The 22,907-nt window shown below is 41.7% G+C and overlaps 1 protein-coding gene across 1 annotated transcript in view; it reads left to right on the top strand.

Annotated features, from left to right (window-relative positions):
- The window catches only part of NUP93 (nucleoporin 93), a 113,170-nt gene that overhangs the window by 6,264 nt on the left and 83,999 nt on the right, over positions 1–22,907 (top strand). The window contains exons 2-3 of the mRNA XM_055000838.1: positions 6,325–6,531; positions 7,045–7,162. Of these exons, the coding sequence (XP_054856813.1) occupies positions 6,353–6,531; positions 7,045–7,162 (297 nt within the window). The 5' untranslated portion in view covers positions 6,325–6,352. The remainder of the gene's footprint in view (positions 1–6,324; positions 6,532–7,044; positions 7,163–22,907) is intronic.

Genomic DNA, 22,907 nt, shown 5'->3' with positions numbered 1-22,907 from the left:
TACGAAAGTATAATTTTTTAGGGGGAGAATAATCATCTTCCTTTTGAGTAAATTCAGGGTCATCTTTCTTTTGCGTAAATTCAGGGTCATCTTTCTTTTGAGTAAATATAGTATGTGCTTCCTTTCACTGGGTTTTCAGGGAGCCTGACATTAAGATTAATGTTGCAGGTGTTGCCTTCAGCTGGCGCTTGGTGCAAGGGAAAGTCATACTTTTCTTCTTGTCTAACAACCATGGATTACCACGGCACACTCTTGGGCAGCGGTTCCTCTATTTGGTCATAGCAGGCTACTTTTAAACCAGGAAGAAAAATCCTGCTTGAACCTCTTTCAGGATGGCTAAAGATAGACAATCAAAGGAAACAAATTTTGATTTGCAGTAGTTGTAAGAAGGTCAGAGAAGAGAAGGGACAGGGCTCCTACTAGGCTTTTTGCCAGGGGTGGTCATTCCTTTTGTCAACTGTGCAAGTCCCAACTATGAGAAGCTGTGACTCTTAGTACTCTATAAAGCATGTGGAATCTCCCCTTCTCTGGTATGGCTTTTGTCTCCTCTGCTAGACTGGTAAACAGTACAATTTGGGTGAGGGAAGCAAGAATACAGGCTAGAGGACCCTGTGCTATAAACATCAGACCTGTGGGCTCACCTACTTCTGTGCAGCCATGTCATCAACCCCTGTTACATATGACACAGCCTTCCGTGCTTTCAAGTATCTGAAGAAATGGCTGCAGGAAAGAGAGGCCTTCAAAACGTTTTCTTCTCTTGTACTCTGGGACAACTGGCTGTCCCCACTTTGGGTTTAGAGCCAGGAGGTGTACTGGGGAACCTGTGTTCAAAGAAAATGCTTTGCCTCCATTGGGAGAGGTTAGAAAGGGGGTCTCCCTTTCTCCCCGGCTTTTTATCGGCACCTGTCTCATACTTGGAGAGAGGTGGCACTAGTGAGGCAGAGGCTACACAAAGGGTGAAAATTCTAGCCACGGTCTGTTCCGAATGGCTTCAGGGTAAGTCTTGTTTCGATTCCTGTTAATCACATTGTGGCTTCAGCAAGTGAGGTTTCTGGAGGAGTGCCTCTCCTGCACGTAGCTTTTTTGCGTGTCTGTATCTTCCCCACCTGTCTAGCTCTGGTTTCTACCACTGTTAATTTCCCAAGCGATGTCAGGGGACAATTGACCTATTTATTTCTGTTTGGGGGGGGTTGTATGTGGGCACCTGGTCCCCCCCCCTCCCCGCTTCCTGCTTTTCCTCCTTGCAGGTTTCTAGAAGAAAGCTGTGAAATGGACAAAAGGCTGTCAATTTTACCAGATGAAAGAGGGAAGGGTTGCACCATCACTCTATGGTTGCACTTCTAAATTTATTGCTAATCTTACAAGATAACCACTCTGCCAGACTCTCAACATTTTTTAATGATGTTTTTGGCTTAAATTCTATGAACTAATATGCTAGGTAGTAAATAGAGGACACTTTTAATGGTTTTTTTTTGGTCAAGAAGGGCCCACAACATCGTACCCATGAGTGCCATGGTGCCTGCCAGCACTCTATCTGGTGCCTGCCAAGTGTTTTCAGAAAATGGGTGGGGCCAGGTGGGGTGCTTGCCCAGCATGGCTTCTGATTGACCCTTGAAGATGTGGTTGGCTGTGCAGATTTAACGAATTTTGCTTTGGTGGCAACTGCCACCACACACTGTTGGTTATCTTCTGTCTCTCTCATCTTTCCCCGTGTATTTTTAAAGCTGCGCCTCTTCTTCCTTGCACTTGAACTTTCTCTGAGTGTATGTGTGTGGCTCCACCTCCTGCATGGCCATTTTATGATTGCCTACCCACCACCCTGTATCGGAATTCTAAAGGTGTCCACAGGCTCAAAAAGATCGGGGCCTCCTACTTTGTATTCTAATGGAGAACTTTTTTAAAAAAAATACAGATAGTGGCATAATATGGCAGCAGCTTCCGACATATCATCAATTGTGTTGTTAAGAGTCTTGCTTTGCCTGGCTTTCAGCCCAGTGTTCAATCAGGATTTAGAGCAGTTAGTTTAATTTCTTCTGTCTGCATCTTCTCTCTGTGTTGCTGTTTCTCCAGCCAGATATGAAGATCCTGGCTCTGCTTGGTCCATTTTTGACTGTGCTAGCACTTCCCAAACTGAGCTTCCCTCACTTTAAAGTCTGACCGCAGTGCCTTGAATGCAGTAAATTTTCTCCCTGTAGACAACAGCTTCTGTGACTTCTAAAATGTTTATAACCCTTTGGAAAGAAAATCCCAAATGCTTCATCAGTTCAGGTCTAAATGACAGTTGATCAGCAAAAAGGGCTAGCAATTCTTCCCCTGCACCCCTTTTATTCAAGATGTGCTGTTGCTTAACGTTGGCTTACTATTACGCTTCTGTCCCACTGTTCTTATACCACAGAACCCAAGTTTCTGCCAAGCAGTGATCAGTCATGTACCTGGTTAGCTTCAGCAAGGAAGTTGCATCGTACACCTTCAAATAATATTAATAATAGTAACATTTGATTTTTGTACCACCCTTCAGGGCAACTTAACACCCACTCAGAGTGGTTTACAACATATGTTATTATCCCCACAACAAACACCCTGTTAGGTGGGTGGGGCTGACCCATGGTCACCCAGCTGGCTTCAAGCGGAGGAGTGGGGAATCAAACCTGGCTTTCCAGATTAGAGTCCTGCTGCTCTTAACTACTACACCAAACTGGAGTTGGTGCCTATTGCATTGGGACTGTAAACTCCAAAATGCCTCAGTATTTGGTGTTGTGGCCTTAAAAATGTATTAATTGTTGTTTTTTATGTTTTTAGCTCTGTTTTTAATGGTTTTAATGAGTTTTGTTTTAGTAATGTGTTATTGTTTTGGTTGGTTTCAATCATTTTAAAATGTGCTATATTGTGTATATTTTAATTTGCTAGCTGCCTTGTTATCCTTATGAAGACAGAAAGGCATGATATAAATTCTGTTAAGTGAATAAACATTTAAAACATCTTTTTATTTGGCCTATTTTTTAAAAAAAATACATACATCTTACAATCTTACGCATTCTGGGCGCTGCATACAATATTGAATTCTGAAATGAAAGGATAAGATGCCTTCGGGAACTCTAAAGTAGATCATGAGTATGAAGCTGTGATAGACTCTAGCATCATCCTGTTGTATTGTTTTTTCTGGTTTTCATGTTTTAATTAAACCTTAATTAAAGGGGAGGGGGAAACTCCTAAAAATGTAGGGTTTGGGTTTAAAAAAATTTTTATCTGAATATTTTGGGGCATGCTCTTTCTCCTTTCAGCATCGAGTCTGCTTCTAAAAAAGAAAAGAGGAACCACAGAGATTTACGAGATAACTTGAAGATCACTGTGGTGTTAAATTTTTCTGTACTTGTCGTTTTTGTCCGTAGCGGCCTAGCTCTGGTAATGCTCTCAAGACTTGCTCCGAAGCCTGCATATCCGATCATTCCAGCATTAACAAAGATTTGTGTGTTTTGGCTGATTTACAGCCACTTCCCTGTAATGCATTTTTAAAAAACTACAAACAGGGACGCACATTTGTCGGGAGCAGCCCATGGAGCGTGCTTTCCTTTTGACATGCTTATTGGCTTCATTGCTGTCTGAGAAGTTTTCCGGTGCTTGTGCTGCTGTCTTCCCAACAAGGTAGTTAATGAAAAAGAGAAGTGAACCGGATCAAAGCAGAGCCTGTGCTGTTCTGGCAGCCAGCGCCAGACGCACTGCTGCTCCTTCTGGGAACCGGCAGTAGCAGCTTCAACTGGGTGGGAGGGCGACTGCTCCGGTCACTGTCTGCCAGCAGAAGCTGTTCTGGCAAGCATTGCACAGTCATTCTCTGCCAAGGGGGGGGGGGAAGTGGCTTGCAAGTAGATATTGAGGCGACATCCTATACTGCATTGCAGGGCATGAAATTGTCTTTTCTCCATGGCCCTTGCACAGTCTCTCTCTCTCTCTCTCTTCTGCATCCACTCTCAGCACTGTTTATTGGCTTATTGAAATCTGATTGCCCTTAATGCTAACTGAGCATGCTGGCTTATGATGGTGTGTGTATTGGTGGTGGATATTCGCATGAGGTCCATTGTCTGGAGCCAGACTGGTAGTTTGCAGCTTGGCATCTTGCATGAATTCAGGCTTAGGTGTTAGGGTATATTTTTACCTAGCAATGCTCTGTCTTCCTGGTGGGTGGGATGGGCATTGAGAGAGGGCATGTATATTCAAATGATCCCCAAGGGGGAGGAGAGGAGCTCAGCAGGTACACTGCAGCAACCCCCCTCCTCCCTAGTCGCCTGCAAGATCTTTGTCACTGAGGGCGAGGCCACCGATTGTTAAGGAGCAACAAGGAAGCTTTTTCATTGATTGTACACAGCGGGTGGGACCCAGACTAAATTTTTCACAAATGGAAGGGGAGGGGCAGTTTCCCACAGTTCCCATTTCCTGCTGCAAACCCCCAATTTGCTCCTCAGGCCATTCCTGAGGGTCCCCTGTCCCCCATGAGCAGCATTTCAGGGAGGTCAGTGGGCTGCCATAGCATGAGGGAGGGTGACAGGAGCATAAACATCTGCTGCCAGAAAGCGCTTCCATTAGTGGAGAATTTAATTTGGATCCAACCCAAATTCCCTGAGCGTAATGTTCTTACTTTTCCCCATGTAAGATTACTGTATCATTCACTTCAATGGGATAATATAAAGGGCATACGGTTGGGTTGTGAGCTAAGCATCCTGGTGACTCTGGTCATACGAAGCTCATTCTTACCTGGGTTCTGTGTCTTGATCATGTTAGAGTATGACAGACTGCTGGGAGCAGGTTGTATGTCTTTACATCCATCCCTCCTCTCTGTTAGTCTGAATTGCCCTGTATTGCTACATCATCGACTTCAGCACAGTGGTGTACAGGGTTGGCTGCCTTGGCTTTAGGAATCCCTCAATGGCTCCAGGAGTCAGGCGTTAATAAGAGAAATAAACTGCCACAGACCAATTCTTAAATGAGGATTAAGGAAGATTGTAAAGTGGGCTAGGACTGCAAAAATAAATTTTATAAACTCTTGCTTTTGCAGATATTAAGTGAATGTGAAATATTTAGGTGGAATGGAAAAAAGTTTAAAATGCTTAACCAATGATCAAATCCCATTCCTAGAACTGGTTTAGCCCTGGCCATCAAAACCCACCCTATATAAGAGGTTGTATAGTATTTCCCCCAAAGCCTTTTGCATTGGAGAATCTCCCAGTGTTTTACAAGTTCTTCAATAAGGCCTCTACTGCTTGGGTTATAATAATCTTAGTATTTTATGTAGTCCTTTTCTCGAATGTTTAAATCTCACTCATCCTTATGAGACCCTTTAAGGTGAGCTAGTATTATTCCCATAGTATAAGTGGGTGGCCAAGGCTGAGACGCGTTGACTTGCTTAAGGCCGCCTTCCCAGTGAGTCCATGGATGAAGTGAAGTTGACACCAAGGGCTCTTTGGCTCACAGCTCATGCTCCTGATTACTACTCAGCATTCTTCCTCTAGAGTGCTGAGTTCATCCTGCGTATTTACGCACAAGCGAGACTGTGGTGGTTCTGGTAGTATGGCACACGGCTCCTTTCTCCGTCAAGAATTTCTGATGTTCACCAGTACCTATGTACTTACTTGTATGAGCTGGTTGCGCGGCCCCAATGTCAGTAGCATTATTGACGAGTGTTTTTTCATCTATGGCAGTGCACTCAGAGCTGTGCTGTTGTTCAATGACACCCCTTCCATATCTGATGGAAGGGAGCTTTGACTCTCAAAAACTTATACCCTGAAAATCTTGTTGGTCTTCCAAGATGTTACTGGACTTGAATCTTGCTGTTTTATTGCAGACCTACCTATTTTTAAAATAGGTCATATAAATAGCAGGCCAGAGTTATTCTCTACATCCAATTTCTTAGGAATCCACCCCCTCTGGTGTACCCTAGTATTTCCCAATTCTTTCTTAGGAAAAACTGAAAAAAGTCCTCGGTGGGTGGGGAGGAAAAATGTTCTTCTGGCCTTTCATATCTCTAACCCTAGGGGCTATCCCTAGGGCTAGATACCTATGCTATCCCTTACCTATGTGATTCACTTGCCCTGTGACGCCAACCCTTTAATTCTCTCACAAATGGAAAAAAATTTCTTGTATGAAGGCAGACATATGGCGGCTTATGCACCAGCAAGTATTTGGCTTGTATCTCCACAGCTACATCCGTTTCTGCCTCTGATTCGTTCATGAGTGTTAAGCAGAAACCGAACTGATGCAACCATCCTGTTTTTGCCCTTGGTGGCCTTTATTACAGCTTCCATCTTTCTTTTCCTTCTGCTCACCTTCCCTTAGGTTTGCCCAATTGTAACCTGCCCCACAAATGGACGCTGAAGGATTCGGCGAGCTTCTGCAACAGGCGGAACAACTTGCAGCAGAGACAGAGGGCATCGCTGAGCTCCCTCATGTCGAACGTAACCTCCAGGAGATCCAGCAGGCTGGGGAGCGTCTGCGCTCCCGGACTCTCACTCGGACCTCGCAGGAGACTGCCGATGTCAAGGCGTAAGTAGCCGGGCTGCTTAAAGTTCTCTGTCGCGTAGTTAGAGGTGCCGAATCAATGTAGAAATGTTTCAACAGTCTTTAGGCAAAACAAGGGATGAGTGCTGCTGTTTTCCTGTTTTGGCTTGGAGGCATCTGAACCGAAATCATCCCAGGAAGACTTCCACACGCCTTAAGCTTTTCCAGTTCTTTACCACATGTCTAGTTTGCCCACAAGAGAACCATAAAGTAGAATTTGAAAATCCCCCGGCTTGTCTCTCCATGGCTAGCAATCTGGACACTTGGTGGACCACTTAGGTTTTCCATGCATAAAAAAGATCAACCCGGATTAATTTCAATACTTGTAGGTTCTAAGGCAGTCCAGCGGCAAATGATGTGTTGATCAGATTGATAACTGTAACTTTAAGATACCTCAAATGGAAATGCTGTGTATAATAATCATTATCACTGATCGAAAACGGAGACTTCTGCGCCTTGTGCGAAAGTACCCCGTAATCTTCTTCCTTCCCCTCATAGATCGGTTCTCCTCGGGTCCAGAGGGCTTGACATATCCCACATCTCTCAGAGGCTAGAGAGTCTCAGTGCGGTCACAACTTTTGAGCCACTGGAGCCTGTGAAAGACACAGACATACAGGTAGGTGCCTCCGTGTAACCCAGGGATACAGCTAAGGTAGGTGCCGTATGTTCATACAGTCAGAGACAAACAGCAGTAGCCTCTGTCGCATTCTTTCAAGACCCAGTTTCCTTCCTTCCTTCTCTACAGCTCACAACTCTTCACGCACTGGGACACATATCTTGCATTTTTCCACTGGGAGAGTTGCATTCATTGAGCTTATGTGGGAATGGTCCTGATTTCTTTTTTAAAGTTTTAAACATTTTTAGAAGGTAGTGGCAAAGTGTGATGTGTCAGTCAGTGTGTCTAGCACTGAGTAGACTGGGTCCAAATCCCCCCCCATTGATTTCGTTAGAGGATCTTGGATTAGCCTAAGTTATCTCATGGGATTGTTGTGAGAGATAAAATATGAGAAGGGAGGGGAAAAAACCATGTTGTCCTGATTGAATAAAATCTGAATTTTAAGTTGGAGAGGACATGTAATAAATTCAAGTGTAGCGGATCCTCTACCTTTAATATTTAATTGTTTGATGCTTCAAATTCTGGGGTCAAAAAGGGGTGTGTGAGAGACCATCCTTGTGGAGGAGTGATTTGGAAACATAATTCGGCATACTGTCTGTTGAAATCCCATGGAAGTCAGTGGGATTTCAATGGGGCTAAAGCTTATTGCCAAATCTCCCAGTTTCCAGAAGGGACTGCTTCTATGCTTCCTTCCCTTGCCTCATTGGATCATGATCTGTGCTACTCATACCAGTCCAGTTGCTTCTTACTTAAACTTCTGGTACTTCTCCCTGCATAATGTCATTAGCTTGACATGGCTTCTCACCCATCTATACTTCTTTGGAAAACCTAAATGTCGCAAAATTATCAAATACCAGGTTGAGAATAGGAGCATGCAAATCTGCTTCGTAGGGATGGTGAGGGGTACTTTGAGCTGGCGTTCATAACTTGTTTTCAGCACAGACTTCCCCTGGAATTAATTTTGATTGTGGTTGTAGTACAAAGTACAATCTGTCCTATTACATTCCTGCATCTGCTGTCTCTTTTCTTCTCGTGCTGCGTTTATGGTGGGTGTTGCAGAGAAATTTGTTGGAATTTCATCCATGAGCCATGGGTGTGTGTATGGGGGGGGGAGGTTTGCCATGAGAACACCCCTGTAAACTGCTTTCTTGTAGATCAAATGCAACAGTAAACAAATACAAATAGACAGTGCTCTAGCAGGAAGGCCAGGTCCGTAAAAAAGATCCCTTCAGTTGCTCAGCAGCATTGTGTATATATGTGCTGTCAAGGCCCAACAAGGGGCTTTTGAGGCAAGTTAAAAGCAGAGGTAGTTCGCCAGTGCCTTCCTCTGCAGAGTCTTTCTTGGTGGTCACCCATCCAAGTACCAATGCTGCTTAGCTTCCAAGATCTGATAAGATCAAACTGTACCATGCCGCCTTCCCACTCTCCGTGATATTAGGGAGCCCAAAATCTCCATATCCTATTCTGTTAACCAGTAATTTCTGGTCTGAATCTGTAGTGTTCTGGAGGGGGGGGATTCAACTATACTTTTTAATACTGACTAGAGAGAGGTGTGCCAAATTGCATCTCTGTTAATTACGTGAATTATTTAGCAGTAATAAAATCTAGATGACTGGTATAAAAAGAGGGTTGTTTCAGAAATGGCTCCCATTAGGGTAATTGTCCAGGAACCTTGTAGTAGATTCCTGTCACTTGACTGGGATGGGTTTGTTTTCTTGCGTTGCATGTGTTAGGAGCGCATCAGTTTTGAGAATAGAAAACATTGCCCATGTAGTGCAGCGTTTTGTGACCAGCTGTGCATAGCCTGATGCCTGTGGTTTGTTCACAAGCATGGCAAGGTCATGGGCCTTCCTGTGTTTGTACCAATATTTGGTCCCCAGAGGTGTACTACCTGTGAATACGGAAGTTGTGTTAAGGTGTAATAAATGCCTGTTAAGAGATTCCATACTGGATAAATTTGCTTAATCTTTTTGAAGCTGATAAGCTTGCAGCTATAAACTACATAACTGTTGTAGATTCAATCATCTAAATATGTGTGACATAAGGAAGCTCTTCCTTTATCAGTCCTGAACAGGCTGCCAATCGTTCGTGGGATGACCTCCCCCATTCTGATATAACGGGAGATAGGGAGGGTTTGCTTTCTTGAAAAGGCTCATAATTTTATATAATCTCTTTTACATTTGTCTTCGTTTTTCTTTTTTTGAAGATATAGAGAGCTCTAAATGATTTAGCCTTTCTTTGCAGGAGAGGTGCTCTACACTTTGACACTTCAGATTGCTCTGTTTGGGATCTGTTTTCCCATTTCAAAGTGCGGTTGACTAGAAATGTGCACGGTATTCTCACTATTTACAGTACTTTCTATTTACAATACTTTTCTCTAATAATTCTCAAGCTTGAGTTTTGTCTTTCAGTTGTGTGCACTGAGTTGGTGTTTTCAGTGGCACGAGCTTTCCATGAAAATCCCATGTTCTCATTCATGGGTAGTCATAGTTAGGATCTCATCAATATATATATGAAATTAGGATTGTGAGAGGTTTTTTTGTTCCAAGTGTTCACCTTACATTTCCCCCCCATCGTTTTATGGAGAGATCCATTTGGATCTTCACACTGCTTGTGTATCGTCTGCTCATCTACAAATGACAGTTACCTGCCCCCCCTCCCTTAAATCAGATACAGTATATGAATACTGTCCAGTGGCTCTTACAGTAGAATCAGACTGTTAAGAAACTGCAGTTATCTACTTCTGCAGTGGAGAAGCACTTACTCAAAGATCCAGAGGAGTTAGCCGTGTTAGTCTGTAGTAGCAAAATAGAAAAGAGTCCAGTAGCACCTTTAATACTAACCAGCGATATGTATTGAAAAATGAACAAGACAGGGCTGTCCTCTTTCACCACTAATACTTATTTTGATGTTGGAAATACTGATGAGAAATGTAAGGAGTGACGCGGCAATCAAAGGAGCATCTTTTAAAGGCCGTAAGTACAAAGTACAAGTGTTTGCGGATGACTTATTATTTATACTAGAAGAGCCCTTGGAATCAATAGAGCAACTAATGCACTACCCCAAAGAATATGGGTTGATGGCTGGAATGAAGATTAATTATCAGAAAACAAAAGTGATAACTAAAAATATGACAATAACCCCCAAAATGGAACTAATAAGAATGACAGGATTTCAATTAGAAAAGAAGGTAAAATATCTAGGGATTTATTTAACATCCAAGTGTAATTAGTTAATGAAAGACAACTATGTGAAACTGCTTCAAGAGATTAAGAGTGATCTAGAGAGATGGAAAGGATTATACTTTTCGCTGCTGGGAAGGATTGCAACCATCAAAATGAACATACTACCATGGATTATATTTTATACCAAACCATCCCGATTTGTATTAATAAGTCCTTCTTTGAAGAGATAAACAAGTCAGTGTCTAAATTTATCTGGCAAGGGAAAAAAACCAAGAATCAAATTGAAAATGCTCCGAGATCTGAAAGAGAATGCTGGTTTTGCCTTACCGGACTGGAAAATGTATTATAAAGCGTGCTGCTTAGTGTGAATGAGAGAACGGATTCTCTTAGAAAATCAAAGACTCTTGGCACTAGAAGGATATGACTTGCTCCTAGGATGGGATGCATTTTTATGGTATGGGAAAACTAAGGGGCATAAATACTTTAAGAACGATTTGATTAGAAAATCCCTTATAACAATGTGGGAAAAAACTATATTGTCAATCTACTCTAAAGTTCTACAATGGGTATCACTGTTAGAAGCGTTCTCACAACCAAATGTATTTTCTTTGGATAAGAGTATTAGATATAAAGACCTTCTAGACAATAAAGGAATATTAAAAACAAAAGAGGAACTACAGAGGCAAGGAATCAGTTTAGATTGGTGGTCAAGGACCCAGATTGAGTCCAGATATAATAAGGATAAAAAAATTGGGAGGCTTTTATATAGAACAAAATGCTTTTGAAAAATCGCTTTGTGATTCCGATGAGAAATTGATTAAAAAAGATGTATGTATTTTTAATGCAAAGGAGGAAGAAAAATGAGGGGGTAGAAGAATATAAGACTAAATGGACACCAAATTTAGGATGTAGTATTGACACGATGCAATGGAATAAGATATGGAAAGTGAATGTTAAAATAACGAAATCAGTTGCATTTAAAGAGAATTTATATAAGATGTTTTATAGATGGTACTTAACTCCAGATAGACTTGCTCAAATGTATAAAAATATGTCAGATAACTGTTGGAAATGCGTGAAACGTACAGGAACATTTCATCATATGTGGTGGAACTTGTAAAGAAGTACATAAATTCTGGATAATGGTGCATGAACTATTGCAAACAATCCTACAGATTACAATTCCCTTTAAACCTGAGATATTTTTGTTAAACTGTACACCAGAAGAGTTGGATAAAGATCAGAAATATTTCATAATACATGGAGTAACAGCAGCAAGAATCTACTAGCATCTTATTGGAAACGATCAACAATACGGCAACAGGAGGAAGTAATAGCAAAGATAATGGAAAATGCAGAAATGGACAAATTAACCTCACTAATGAAAGGACAAATGGAAGAAGATTTTGCTGCTCCATGGACCCCTTTTTACAACCGGATAAAAAACAAATATAAAGACTTGAACGTAGTAACCATATAAAGGCAGTATTGTAATTTGCTACTAATACAGTTAAATGATTGGTAAGGTGAAATGTGTAGATAAGTAGAATGCTGACTCAAGCAAATTTTATGATGTTACTATGATGTCTTTTCCTTTCTACCCCCCTTTTTCCCCTATGAGAAAACCAATAAAATACTTATTAAAAAAAGACTAACCAACTTTACTGTAGCATAAGCTTTCGAGAACCACAGTTCTCTTCATCAGATCTGACGAAGAGAACTGTGGTTCTCGAAAACTTATGCTACAGTAAAGTTGGTTAGTCTTAAAGGTGCTACTGGACACTTTACTCAAAGGTGGTTCTCAGACTGTGAAGCAGACATACCTATGGAGGATCAGGGTGTTTCTGAAACGGCCAGGTTTTCTTCTCTAACACCTTCCCAGATCAGTTGTCGTGTGATTGTGTTTAAAAGTAGTGTTGGAGAGAAGCCATCCCTACTCTGATTCCCAGAATGGGGACAAGAAGTTACAAGGTTCTGCTGATGCTGTTGTTGCTTTTGGTAGTGAAAGGAGAAATTTAAAACAGAGAAGATTTAATTCTGAAACCCAACCCACTGGTTTTTTATAAGCATTTCTTTTCCTATTGGGGTTGTCAGGTAAGGTTTCACTTGCATTCAGAGCAATTCTCATTCAAATCAGTTAGGAGCTCAGATGACATGTCTCTTTTTTTAAAAAAAAATTTTTTTTATTAGGTGAGAATATTAATACATACAACGTTCAAATAACATCTCAATATCATTTCCCCCCACCATTTCCCCCCCCCCCTTTTTCAGGACTTCCAACAGCTTTCCAGTCCTATATCTTAATCTATTCCTAATCTATCCCCTTTTTCTATAATTCATTATATCATGTTTACATTCTCTTTTGTTAAACTAAGCCCTATCTGTTAGCTTCAAATCTATTATTATTAACTTAAAATCTATTATCTATTACTATCTGTTAACTTCAAATATATTTAAATTTAAGCTAACAATTAAATAAAATATCTACTTTATTAATTTTACCAATATCTATTAACTCCAAATCCACTTAAATTTAGGCTAACAATTAGCGAATACTTCATATGGTAAAGATTCTGTCTCTTCCAATTAAAAAAAAAAACCGCCATTCTAATAATTTTCAAATTGCCATAATTCCCCTTTCACGTCCCACGAGAGATGACACGTCTCATGGGCACACAATGCATTTCCGACACTGAGCAGCTAGATGTTTGCTGAGGCTGCTGGCTTGAAAGATATGGCAGGTCAACACTCTTTTTTACTTGGGGATCTCTGGCCTCCATCTAGAGACCTGCAAGCACCATGGAAGGCTCCTTGCTTGTCCCTGCGCATGCTGTTTTCTGGGTGGAAGTGTTTGCCAGCCCCAGTGAGCTTGTGGTAGAGATGGAGAAATTACCTCCTTTCCCTCCACCGCCAGTCAGAAAGGTTGACTGTTACCAGTCAGGGAGGACGGAAGGAAGCCTGCAGTTCTGAGTCCCTCCCCACTTAATAAGAACTGGGGAAGCATCACTTGGAAAGGGAGGCGGGGTGGGGGGAATATTAGTGCTAGGGGCAGGATGGAAATAAGTAACGATTTCCAGTTTGCCGAATCTCCCTTGAAGGCAAACAAATGGGAACGGGAGCTTATCCTGGATGCATAGGCAGAGGGCATTGCAGGGTTTGATGTAGGTTGCCATCCTGTACGCAAAATGGACAGCTCTTGGGCCCTCTGAAGCACCTAAATGTCAGGTGGTTAAAAAAAGAAAGAAAGGTCTGAGAACGTGTCATCTAGGATGCCTGTCAGTATCTGAAAACGAGTCGTGGGCTTTTCTTCTGTGTAGTGCATAGGAATGTCAAACTGTTTTCAAGCCTGGTGTGCAAAAAAAAAAAAGGCTTTTGAGTTGTCAAGTGCACCAATGAAGCATTCTTCACGAGAGTTCTGCTGAACTAAGTGGCTTGTGTGCTTCAATGGAAATCGATCCAGTACGAGAGAGACTCCCTTCCTTTCTTCTTGTGGTTTTATTGCACTGTGGAACTGACATGCCAACAAATATCTATCCCGAAAACTACGACAAAATGTTACCTGAATTTGTGAGGATTTTTGGGGGGAGATTCCCGGCATGCCTGTTTAATTTATCTTTACAAACTGTTACTCTTGTGATGATGTGCATTTTCCAGTGATTTTTCAGATCTTTTAAACTTATAGAGAAAGAACCAAAAAGAAATGACTTGGTAGTCATTTTTTTAAAAGAACTTCATTTATATCCCACCTTTCTCCAAAATGAGGACTCCAAGTCCTTATATCATTCTTCTCTCCTCAATTTCTGGAGGAAGTTGATAGAGTGCCAAATGCTCGTCTGATCCCATGGGAATTTGCAGTGCTTCTTGGAAAAATTGTCTCTCTGTTCCGTTTGTTTGAGTGGGGCTCTGCTTTGTGTCCAGAAGGTCCCTGTTTCAATTCCCAGCATCTTCAATTAAAAGGATCAGGTAGTAGGCCGTATGAAAAATGAAATCTTGGAGAGCCACTGCTAGTCAAGGTGTAGACAGTACTGACCTTGATAAACCAGCAGTCTCACTCAGTGTAATGCAGCGTCATGCAGCGTCTGATCTGTATTCTGTTGTATCAATGCATGAATGTGCTGCTGAATTGGGGGAAGGGCAGTAAAAAAGGAATATTGCAGTCATACTTCTGCTTCATGTTATCCTCTCTGTAGTGACAGTTTTTTCTCCCCTGCAGTCGGTTTACCATAATTAAGAGACCATGCTCATTATTTCTCTCTTCTTGGCCCTGAAGTGCATTAGTGAAAATGGCAAATTTGAACCTTTTTGTGCTGTCTTGTAAAATGATTACAGACACTTGATAGGGTCTGATGGGTGTAGCACTCAATAGGTTGAATGTTGGTCGTATGATAAGGCTGCTCCATTCATTTGTGATGTGTCTAAGGGTTGTTTCACATGCTGAACGTGGCCTTACCACCAACTACATACAGTCAACAGGAAACCCAGTTCTGGCTCTCAGATGAACATAATGAAATTGGCACGCAAGCTTGGAAAGAGTGTGTTGCCTCCACACCTGACATTTAAAACCTCCTGAGCGCACGCCGAAAATCTGTAATGATGAGAGCCTTTTTCTCTTGTAATGTTTCACTTCATTCCATATTGTAAGCCTTGTTATGTTTTGTGTGTTTTCTGTTCAGTGCAGTTCCCAGTTAATCTGCCTGGAATTAAGGGTGACACATCCCATAAATGTGAAATGCATTTGTAATAATGAGGACAGAGATGTTTACTGGGGCCATTTTAGTGATACAGCAGATCAGCAATCTCTTCTGCTTTAGACTCATGGGCTTCAGAGTTGCCTGTAGGACAACAGGCTTAATGGCATTATGTAAACTCTGTTATATCGAGCCATATATTTTTGGTTATTTCTCTGTGTTAAATCCATATGAAAAGCCATTCTGCTCTTCAGTTGTTCAAAAAAAATCTTTTTAAGATCATATTTGAAAATTGCATGGTCAGCATGCATTTCTTTTTGCTCACCTTCTTATATGCGTTTTTCCCAACAATAAATCCTAGTTTGAAATCAACAATGGACAGGGGACAGAGGATTTTCACTGTTCCAAACGGGGGAGATAGGGCAGTGGGAGTAGGACATGCTGGGTGAGAGAGCTCGTCCCCTCTCTCCTCCTTCTTCCAGGTATCAGAGCTCTAGATGCCATTGACCCTTAAGATGCTGTTGCTTGATCCAGGATCTAACCTTGGATGAAGGAGCCACTCTGGTTTGCATCACCCAAGACCTGATAGGATGGGGTAGGTGGTCCAAGCCTATCTCATTTGTGCCTTGTTTATTGTAGCACCAGCATAGGCACATTGGCCAGGGAGATGGAATCATTGTGCTCTTCAGTAATGCCAGATTTCCCATGCCACAAAGACCAAATACTGAGTGTTTTCATCTGATGCTGGGTGATTCGAATAGACTGTAAGGTCTTATTTTTGCTCACCTGATTTGTCTGACCATGTGCAGTTGGTCTTGGACTTGATGCTGAGGACCCTGGGAGGTTTAATCCCGGGCAACTTCAATGTTGCCTTTACTGAGGCTGCCCATATAATAATGGCTTCATGGCATTTGGTCATCCTTGACTTTTGTGCTCTAGGATGAACAGTTGGGTTGTGATCTAGCAGTAGGGCAAGTGTCAACAATGACTTTGCCATGATCAGGGGCAATATTTGGTGAGGATTAGACTGTAGGATGCCCTGAACCTCTGCAGAGGGGTACAAGACTAAATTGGTTGGTTCATCCTTGCAGACTGATATATTTAGAGAGCCCTGGAGAGTTTCCAGTTGACGTAGCAATGTATTTATTGACACCCTGGTTATACTTTGGAAAACAAGTGATAGACAACAATGGTACTATTCAAATGGTACTCCAGCTTACCCTGCAGTAATTTTTGAACTGTTTTTAACGGCTGATGTTCCAAAACATGTTAAGTATTAGTTTGAAAATGCTTGTCACATTTAATACATAACGCATTTCAGACCCTGTTCAGACCAAGCAGAGTCAGACTGAGAGCTGTGTGTAATGGCATCGGTCTTCTATAAGGATGTCTTATTCATATGTTCACATATCCCTAAAGTCTGAGTGGTGCATCTTCTGTAGGAAATGGATCCCTTGGCTAAGTTGCCTATGTATGCTGCCAGCTGGTCATTCAAAGCAGAGCACCTCATGGATTCAAAGGATATCTCTCCAGGGAGGTTCAGTTCTTCTGCTGCTGCCAAGATACTGTTAAACTCTTAGATTTCCCTCATGCTGATGAGCACTCTTTAATGGTTGAGGAACGTACTTTAAAGACTCTTTTGCTCAGTTGAGACACTGGGAATTTGGAGTGAATTGGTGATGACACAAAACTCTCAGTCGCCAGTGTTGTATGCTCCCTCATGCAATATGCTGAGGTTGAAGAAAGAAATGCTTCAGCTAACTTGCAATTTATTTTGATGTCCAAATGCAGGCTTCAGAACTGTGCCATGTGATGTGCTATCAAGCTGCTTCCGACTTATGTAAGGCTGTGGCATCCTTTATTGAGTCAAGTCTTCCTACTGATTTCAATTGTTGCTACATTATTGTCTTTTCCAGTGAGTCTTGTTTTCTCATGATGTGACCAAAGTATGATAGCCTCAGTTTTGTCATTTTATCTTCTAGGGAGAATTCATGCTTGGTTTGATCTAGAACATGCTTTTTTTGTCTTTTTGGTAGTCCATGGTTTTCCTAAAACTCCTCCAACACCAGATTTCAAATGAATCAGTTCTCTTCCTTTCAGCTTTCTTCATTGTCCAACTTTCACATTCATACATAGTAATGGATACACCACAGTATATTGTCGAAGGCTTTCACGGCCGGAGAACAATGGTTGTTGTGGATTTTCCGGGCTGTATAGCCGTGGTTTTAGCATTGTAGTTCCTGATGTTTCGCCAGTAGCTGTGACTGGCATCTTCAGAGGTCACAGTCTCTTCTTTCCTCGTTGAGAAAGTGTGGTTCACATATCCGTCTTGCACGGTCTAATAATGTTTTTATTATGCCTCTTTTCTGTCGAGGGTGGTGATTGGAGTTTTTGTGTAAGTTACACAAAAACTCCAACTTAGAGAAAAACTCCAATCACCACCCTTGACAGAAAAGAGGCATAATAAAAACATTAGTAGACCGTGCAAGACGGATATGTGAACCACACTTTCTCAACGAGGAAACTAATCATCTAAACCACGCACTTCAAGCAAATGGCTACTCCAGAAATGAAATCAGAGGATAAACCAAGGATAAATCAAACAACTAAGGAAAAACAGTCTCCCACAGGAAAAGTGTTTTTGCCATATATCAAGGAACCACTGATCAGATGGGAAAGCTTATGAAAAAGCACAACTTACAAACAGTATTCAGACCCACCAGAAAAGTACAACAGATGCTACGGTCAGCAAAAGACAGTAGAGACCCCCTCACCTCTGCAGGAGTATACCGCATACCCTGTAGCTGTGGACAAGTTTACATTGGGACCACACAGCGTAGCATCCATACAAGAATAAAAGAACATGAAAGACACTGCAGACTTGGCCATCCGGAAAAATCAGCAGTGGCTGAACATAGCCTAACTCAAACAGGACACAGTATCCTATTCCAGGACTCTAAAATACTGGACAACACTTCCAGCTACCACGTCAGATTGCACAGGGAAGCCATTGAAATTCATAAGCATAAGCACAATTTCAACAGGAAAGAAGAGACTTTAAGAATGAATAGAGCATGGTTTCCAGTCCTGAAAAACACCAGGCTAACACAATACTCTACATCCTACAATAGCCCTGCAGAGAAGATTAGCATATCAAGCACCAATCCATATGCAAAAGAACCTCCTCAGGATACAGTGAAGCCTCCCTCCATTAGCATTCCACACCCTGGGAAACTCTTACAGGATGACTCAGCCCAAACCCACCTTCCTGAGTAGATATAAATTACCTGCCAACATCTTCTCCACACTGTGACACTGAGAGATCTGTCTTTTGGTGCTACACCTCTGAAGATGCCAGCCACAGCTGCTGGCAAAACAACAGGAACTACAATGCCAAGACCACGGCTGTACAGCCCGGAAAATCCACAACAATCAACACCACAGTATTTAATTTAATTTATTACATTTATATTCCGCCCTCCCCGCTTTCGCAGGCTCAGGGCAGATAACAAACACTAACATCAAATAACCATTAAAACTTTAAAAACACTACATCAATCATTTAAATATGCAAGCATATAAGTGTCATATATTTACATATAATTAATTAAAATAATTAAAAGCAGCACATAGTTTAGATTTGATGTTTCACACAGCAGTTCTTCCAGAGCAAGTATATACACTGTTGGGTGTGGACAGCAGCATCTGAGTTCACATAGGGGCAATGGTTTAACCCCCCCCTCCACGGGGGGGGGGAGCACCGCCTGGCGTTAGCCATATGCCTGGCGGAATAGCTCTGTCTTACAGGCCCAGTGAAATGCAAGCAAATCTTGCCAGGCCCTAGTCTCGTAAGACAGAGCATTCCACTAGGCCGGGGTCAGGACCGAAAAGGCCCTGGCCCTGGTTGATGCCAAGCAGGCCTCTCTAGAGCCAGGGACCCTTAAAAGATGTTTCCCACCTGAACGGAGAGTCCTCCAGGGCTCATATGGGGAGAGACGGTCCCGTAGATACGTCGGTCCCAGTCCTTATAGGGCTTTGTAGGTTAACACGAAAACCTTGAACCTGATTCGGTACTCCACTGGAAACCAATGCAGCTGGTGTAGCACCGGCGTAATATGCTCCCACACCGGTGCTCCAGTGATGACCCGCGCCACTGCATTCTGTACCAGCTGTAACCGCCGGATCAGGGCCATGGGAAGCCCAGCGTAGAGCGTGTTACAGTAGTCCAGCCTAGAGGTGACCATAGCTTGGACCACTGTAGTCAAGTCGCGGGGGGATAGATAGGGAACAAGCTGCCTGGCCTGCCGGAGATAGTAAAGGGAAGACCTGGTAACTGCAGTGATCTGGTCCTCCATCTTCAAGGAGGAATCCAGAATCACCCCCAGGCTCCTAACTCTTGGGGCTGGTGTAAGAACTGCCTCATCAAGTGTAGGAAGCCGGGGTCCCGAAGCCATCTCCCCACGACTCAAGTATAGGATCTCCATCTTCGTAGGATTCAATTTCAGCTGACTTTGTCTCAACCAACCAGCCACAGCTGGTATGGTTATCTTGATCTTGGACTCCAGTGGTAACTGGGGTTTTATTTCTGTCTTACTACCTGCCATTTTTTTCCGGGGTTTAATTCTGGGTAAGAGTCTGGTTACTGGGAAGACCTTGTTTTATTAAGGTTCCCATGGTCAGCATCCCAGGCTAACTGGATATAAATAAATACTTAAATGAAATTAAGGAGATGTCGTAATCAATGGTACAACTTAAAAATATGATTCAGTCTCATGGTAGGTGGTACTTAGCAGAAGTTTTCTGATTGTGTTGTTTGGCCAGCATTGCAGTTTTCCAGTATTGGTGATTCAAATAAGTACTCCTTATTGATTTTGATTTATCCAAGTGACAAATTAAATTTTACTCCTAGCGTTCTGAGAAAGATGAATTCCATTTTGGCCCAAGCTTGTGCTTTCACAAAGACAACAGAATCTGATTTATTTTCCACTCTTGTTGGTCCCTCATTTACAAAGCTCCTGTTAATAGAAATGCTAGTTGATCAAGTTGCGGCATCTAGTAATGCAGCTGTATCCAGGGTAAATGCCAACAGTCTTAATCTGATGACCCCTTAATCTGATGCTTACTAACGCTTTAAAAAGAGAAGTGCTTCTGACTTATAACTGCAGTCCATTTTCCATGTCAGCATAGAGTCTGTCATGCTGGAATGTGGGGTTTCCAGAAAAATTCATATCTGAAAAGTTTCTGATGTCTTAAATACAATATAGTAAAGAGTCCAGTAGCACCTTTAAGACTAACCAACTTTATTGTAGCATAAGCTTTCGAGAACCACAGCTCTCTTTGTCAAATGCATGATTCTGACAAAGAGAGCTGTGTTTCTTGAAAGCTTATGCTACAATAAAGTTGGTTAGTCTTAAAGGTGATAATGAATTCTTTACTATTTTGCAACTACAGACCAACACAGCTAACTCCTCTGGATCTCAATACAGTAGAATCGGCGTTAGAATGTTTAATTTGGCTTTTAAAAATACCGCTCTGTTAATTGTATGTTACAATAGTAACAAATTCTTGAACTTAAATATTTGATTAGGGGGGAAATAGTGTATTTTAAATGTTCTGTTCAAGCACATTCAAAGTTTTAGATGGACTTTAATTTTATTGGAATGATACTTGCAAAAATAAACAATATGGCATGTATTTCCCGTCTTTTAAATTTACCAAAAAAAGGCACTGCAAACTACTCTTATTCTAGCACACCCTCAAACTGTGAGCAATACACCATGGATGTGGTTGTCTGTTTATCTGTTTCTATAGAATTGAACTCTCTTCGGTGGAGGTCACTGGGACATCTGTTTCACTGTCACTCTCTGTAACATCACTTACATTACTTGTTAGTTCCATCTCAGATTGGTGATTACAATCTCTCTTCTACCATGTGAGAAGAATTTTAGCTTTGGTTGAGCCGGTCAAATCGAAACCTTTCTGTTCAAGTCATAACTTGATTTTTTAAAATTTGGATTATTGTAAGAAAGAGTGGTTTTATTCCTGCCCCCCCACTTCACGAATCAATAATACATACATGCACTCCGTCCCTTCGAATTGTGTGAGAATCATCTGAAACACATTAATTACAACTTTGAAACTGCCAAGCTTGTGGCTTGTCCAATCTTGTATTGGCGCTGACTTCCATCCGTTTATTATTATTAGTTTTATGAAGTAGCAATGACTCTTTAGATATGGAAATAGTTTCAGGTAGAAATGGAAAATTTTCCACAGATCAATAAAGCCTCATCTCTGCCATCTGCTCAACATTCAGCCCTTTGCAGTTTGGGTTGATTGTAGCTATAAGTAGGTATAACCAGGGCTTTCTTTCAGCAGGAACGCGGTGGAACGGAGTTCCGGATCTTCTTGAAATTGGTCACATGGCTGGTGGCCCCGCCCCCTGATCTCCAGATGAGGGGAGTGTAGATTGCCGTCTGCGCCGCTGAGTGGTGCGGAGGGCAATCTAAACTCCCCTCTGTCTGGAGATCAGGGGGCGGGGCCACCGGCCATGTGACTATTTTCTCCCAGGGCGATTTAAACTTTAAAAAAACTCCCTCCTTGTTCCAGCTGACCCAAAATGATGTCATTGTGCAGTCTGGAGTTCCACCACTGAGTTCCACCACCTCTTTTCCCAGAAAAAAAGCCCTGGGTATAACTGTTTCTCTGATTTCTCTGAACCCAGCCTCTTAATATCTCAAATAATTGGACTATTATTATTTTTACAGGTAAGATTCAATCTAGAGCTCTGTTTTCTAGAGGACTTAAACCAAGTTCCATTTGGGACTACGACACTGAAAGTTAGAGATCAGATATGACGAGGCTGGTAATGAGCCCTGTTCTTCTATGTCCTACATTAGCTAAATATATCTTTTAGTCAAGCCAAACTAGAACTGGTCAAACTAAACATGGCCTGTGAGGCATCTTCCAATTCTGTGATCAACTGAGCAGTTTTTCTGATGATGAATTCTGTGGAGTCTGTTTAGAGAATTTCCCCATCATTCTGACATGAAGGAGTTAAAAATAGTTGCATATTTAAATAAAAACAGTGAACTTTCTGATGTCCTCTGGTATTAATTGGAACTTTTGAAAACAGTGTTCCCATTTTTAGCGTCTTAAAACTTTCGTTTTTCTTGTAAGTTCAACTTACTATGAGTCATTCAGTCAGTGCTGAATGTTGTTTTATTCTATTTAATGGCTTTTTTCAGCATTTATAATTATTATTTTTGATTTTTATGATTTTATTGTGTCGGGGCAGCACAGACAACATCAGACACACCTTCTTCTTGGCACTCCATTTTGTTAAGCCCCGAATCTACTAGGTGGCCCCATTACTGGGTGTAGAAGGGCCACAGATGCACACGTATTATCTTACCATCCCACGATAGTGCAGAGCTTTTTTGTTTGCAAGACTGAATATTATACCCGCAATGTTTTTACAGGGGAGATTTTTGAATAGGCCCTATTCTGACAGAAGTTGCCCTTGTGGCCTTAATAGGATCAATACGTCCTTTCATGTCCTATTCGAACATAGTTTTTTTTAAAATATAAAAGATTACTATATTAAGCCTTTAATTAATCAACCTCCCCTTTATACTTCACAAACCCTGGCTCTTTTGCTTACTGATAAAAGATCCTAAATTTACTTCAGCAATTGCAAAATATGTCTCAGTCCTTTTAGCCCTTGCATCCAAAAAATAAGGAATAAATATTTTACGCTGCTCAAGGTTTATGAATCAATCAGCTTCTAAGGGGGGAAAAAGGAAAGGAAAGGATGTGCCTGGCTCCACACAACAGCCAACAGATTCATAGTGGCTGAACCTTTAAGAGTCACCA

The sequence above is a fragment of the Eublepharis macularius genome, chromosome 16 (genome assembly GCF_028583425.1).
Source record: "Eublepharis macularius isolate TG4126 chromosome 16, MPM_Emac_v1.0, whole genome shotgun sequence".
In the NCBI taxonomy this organism is placed as follows: Eukaryota; Metazoa; Chordata; class Lepidosauria; order Squamata; family Eublepharidae; genus Eublepharis; species Eublepharis macularius.
This window is presented reverse-complemented; position numbering and strand designations above follow the sequence as displayed.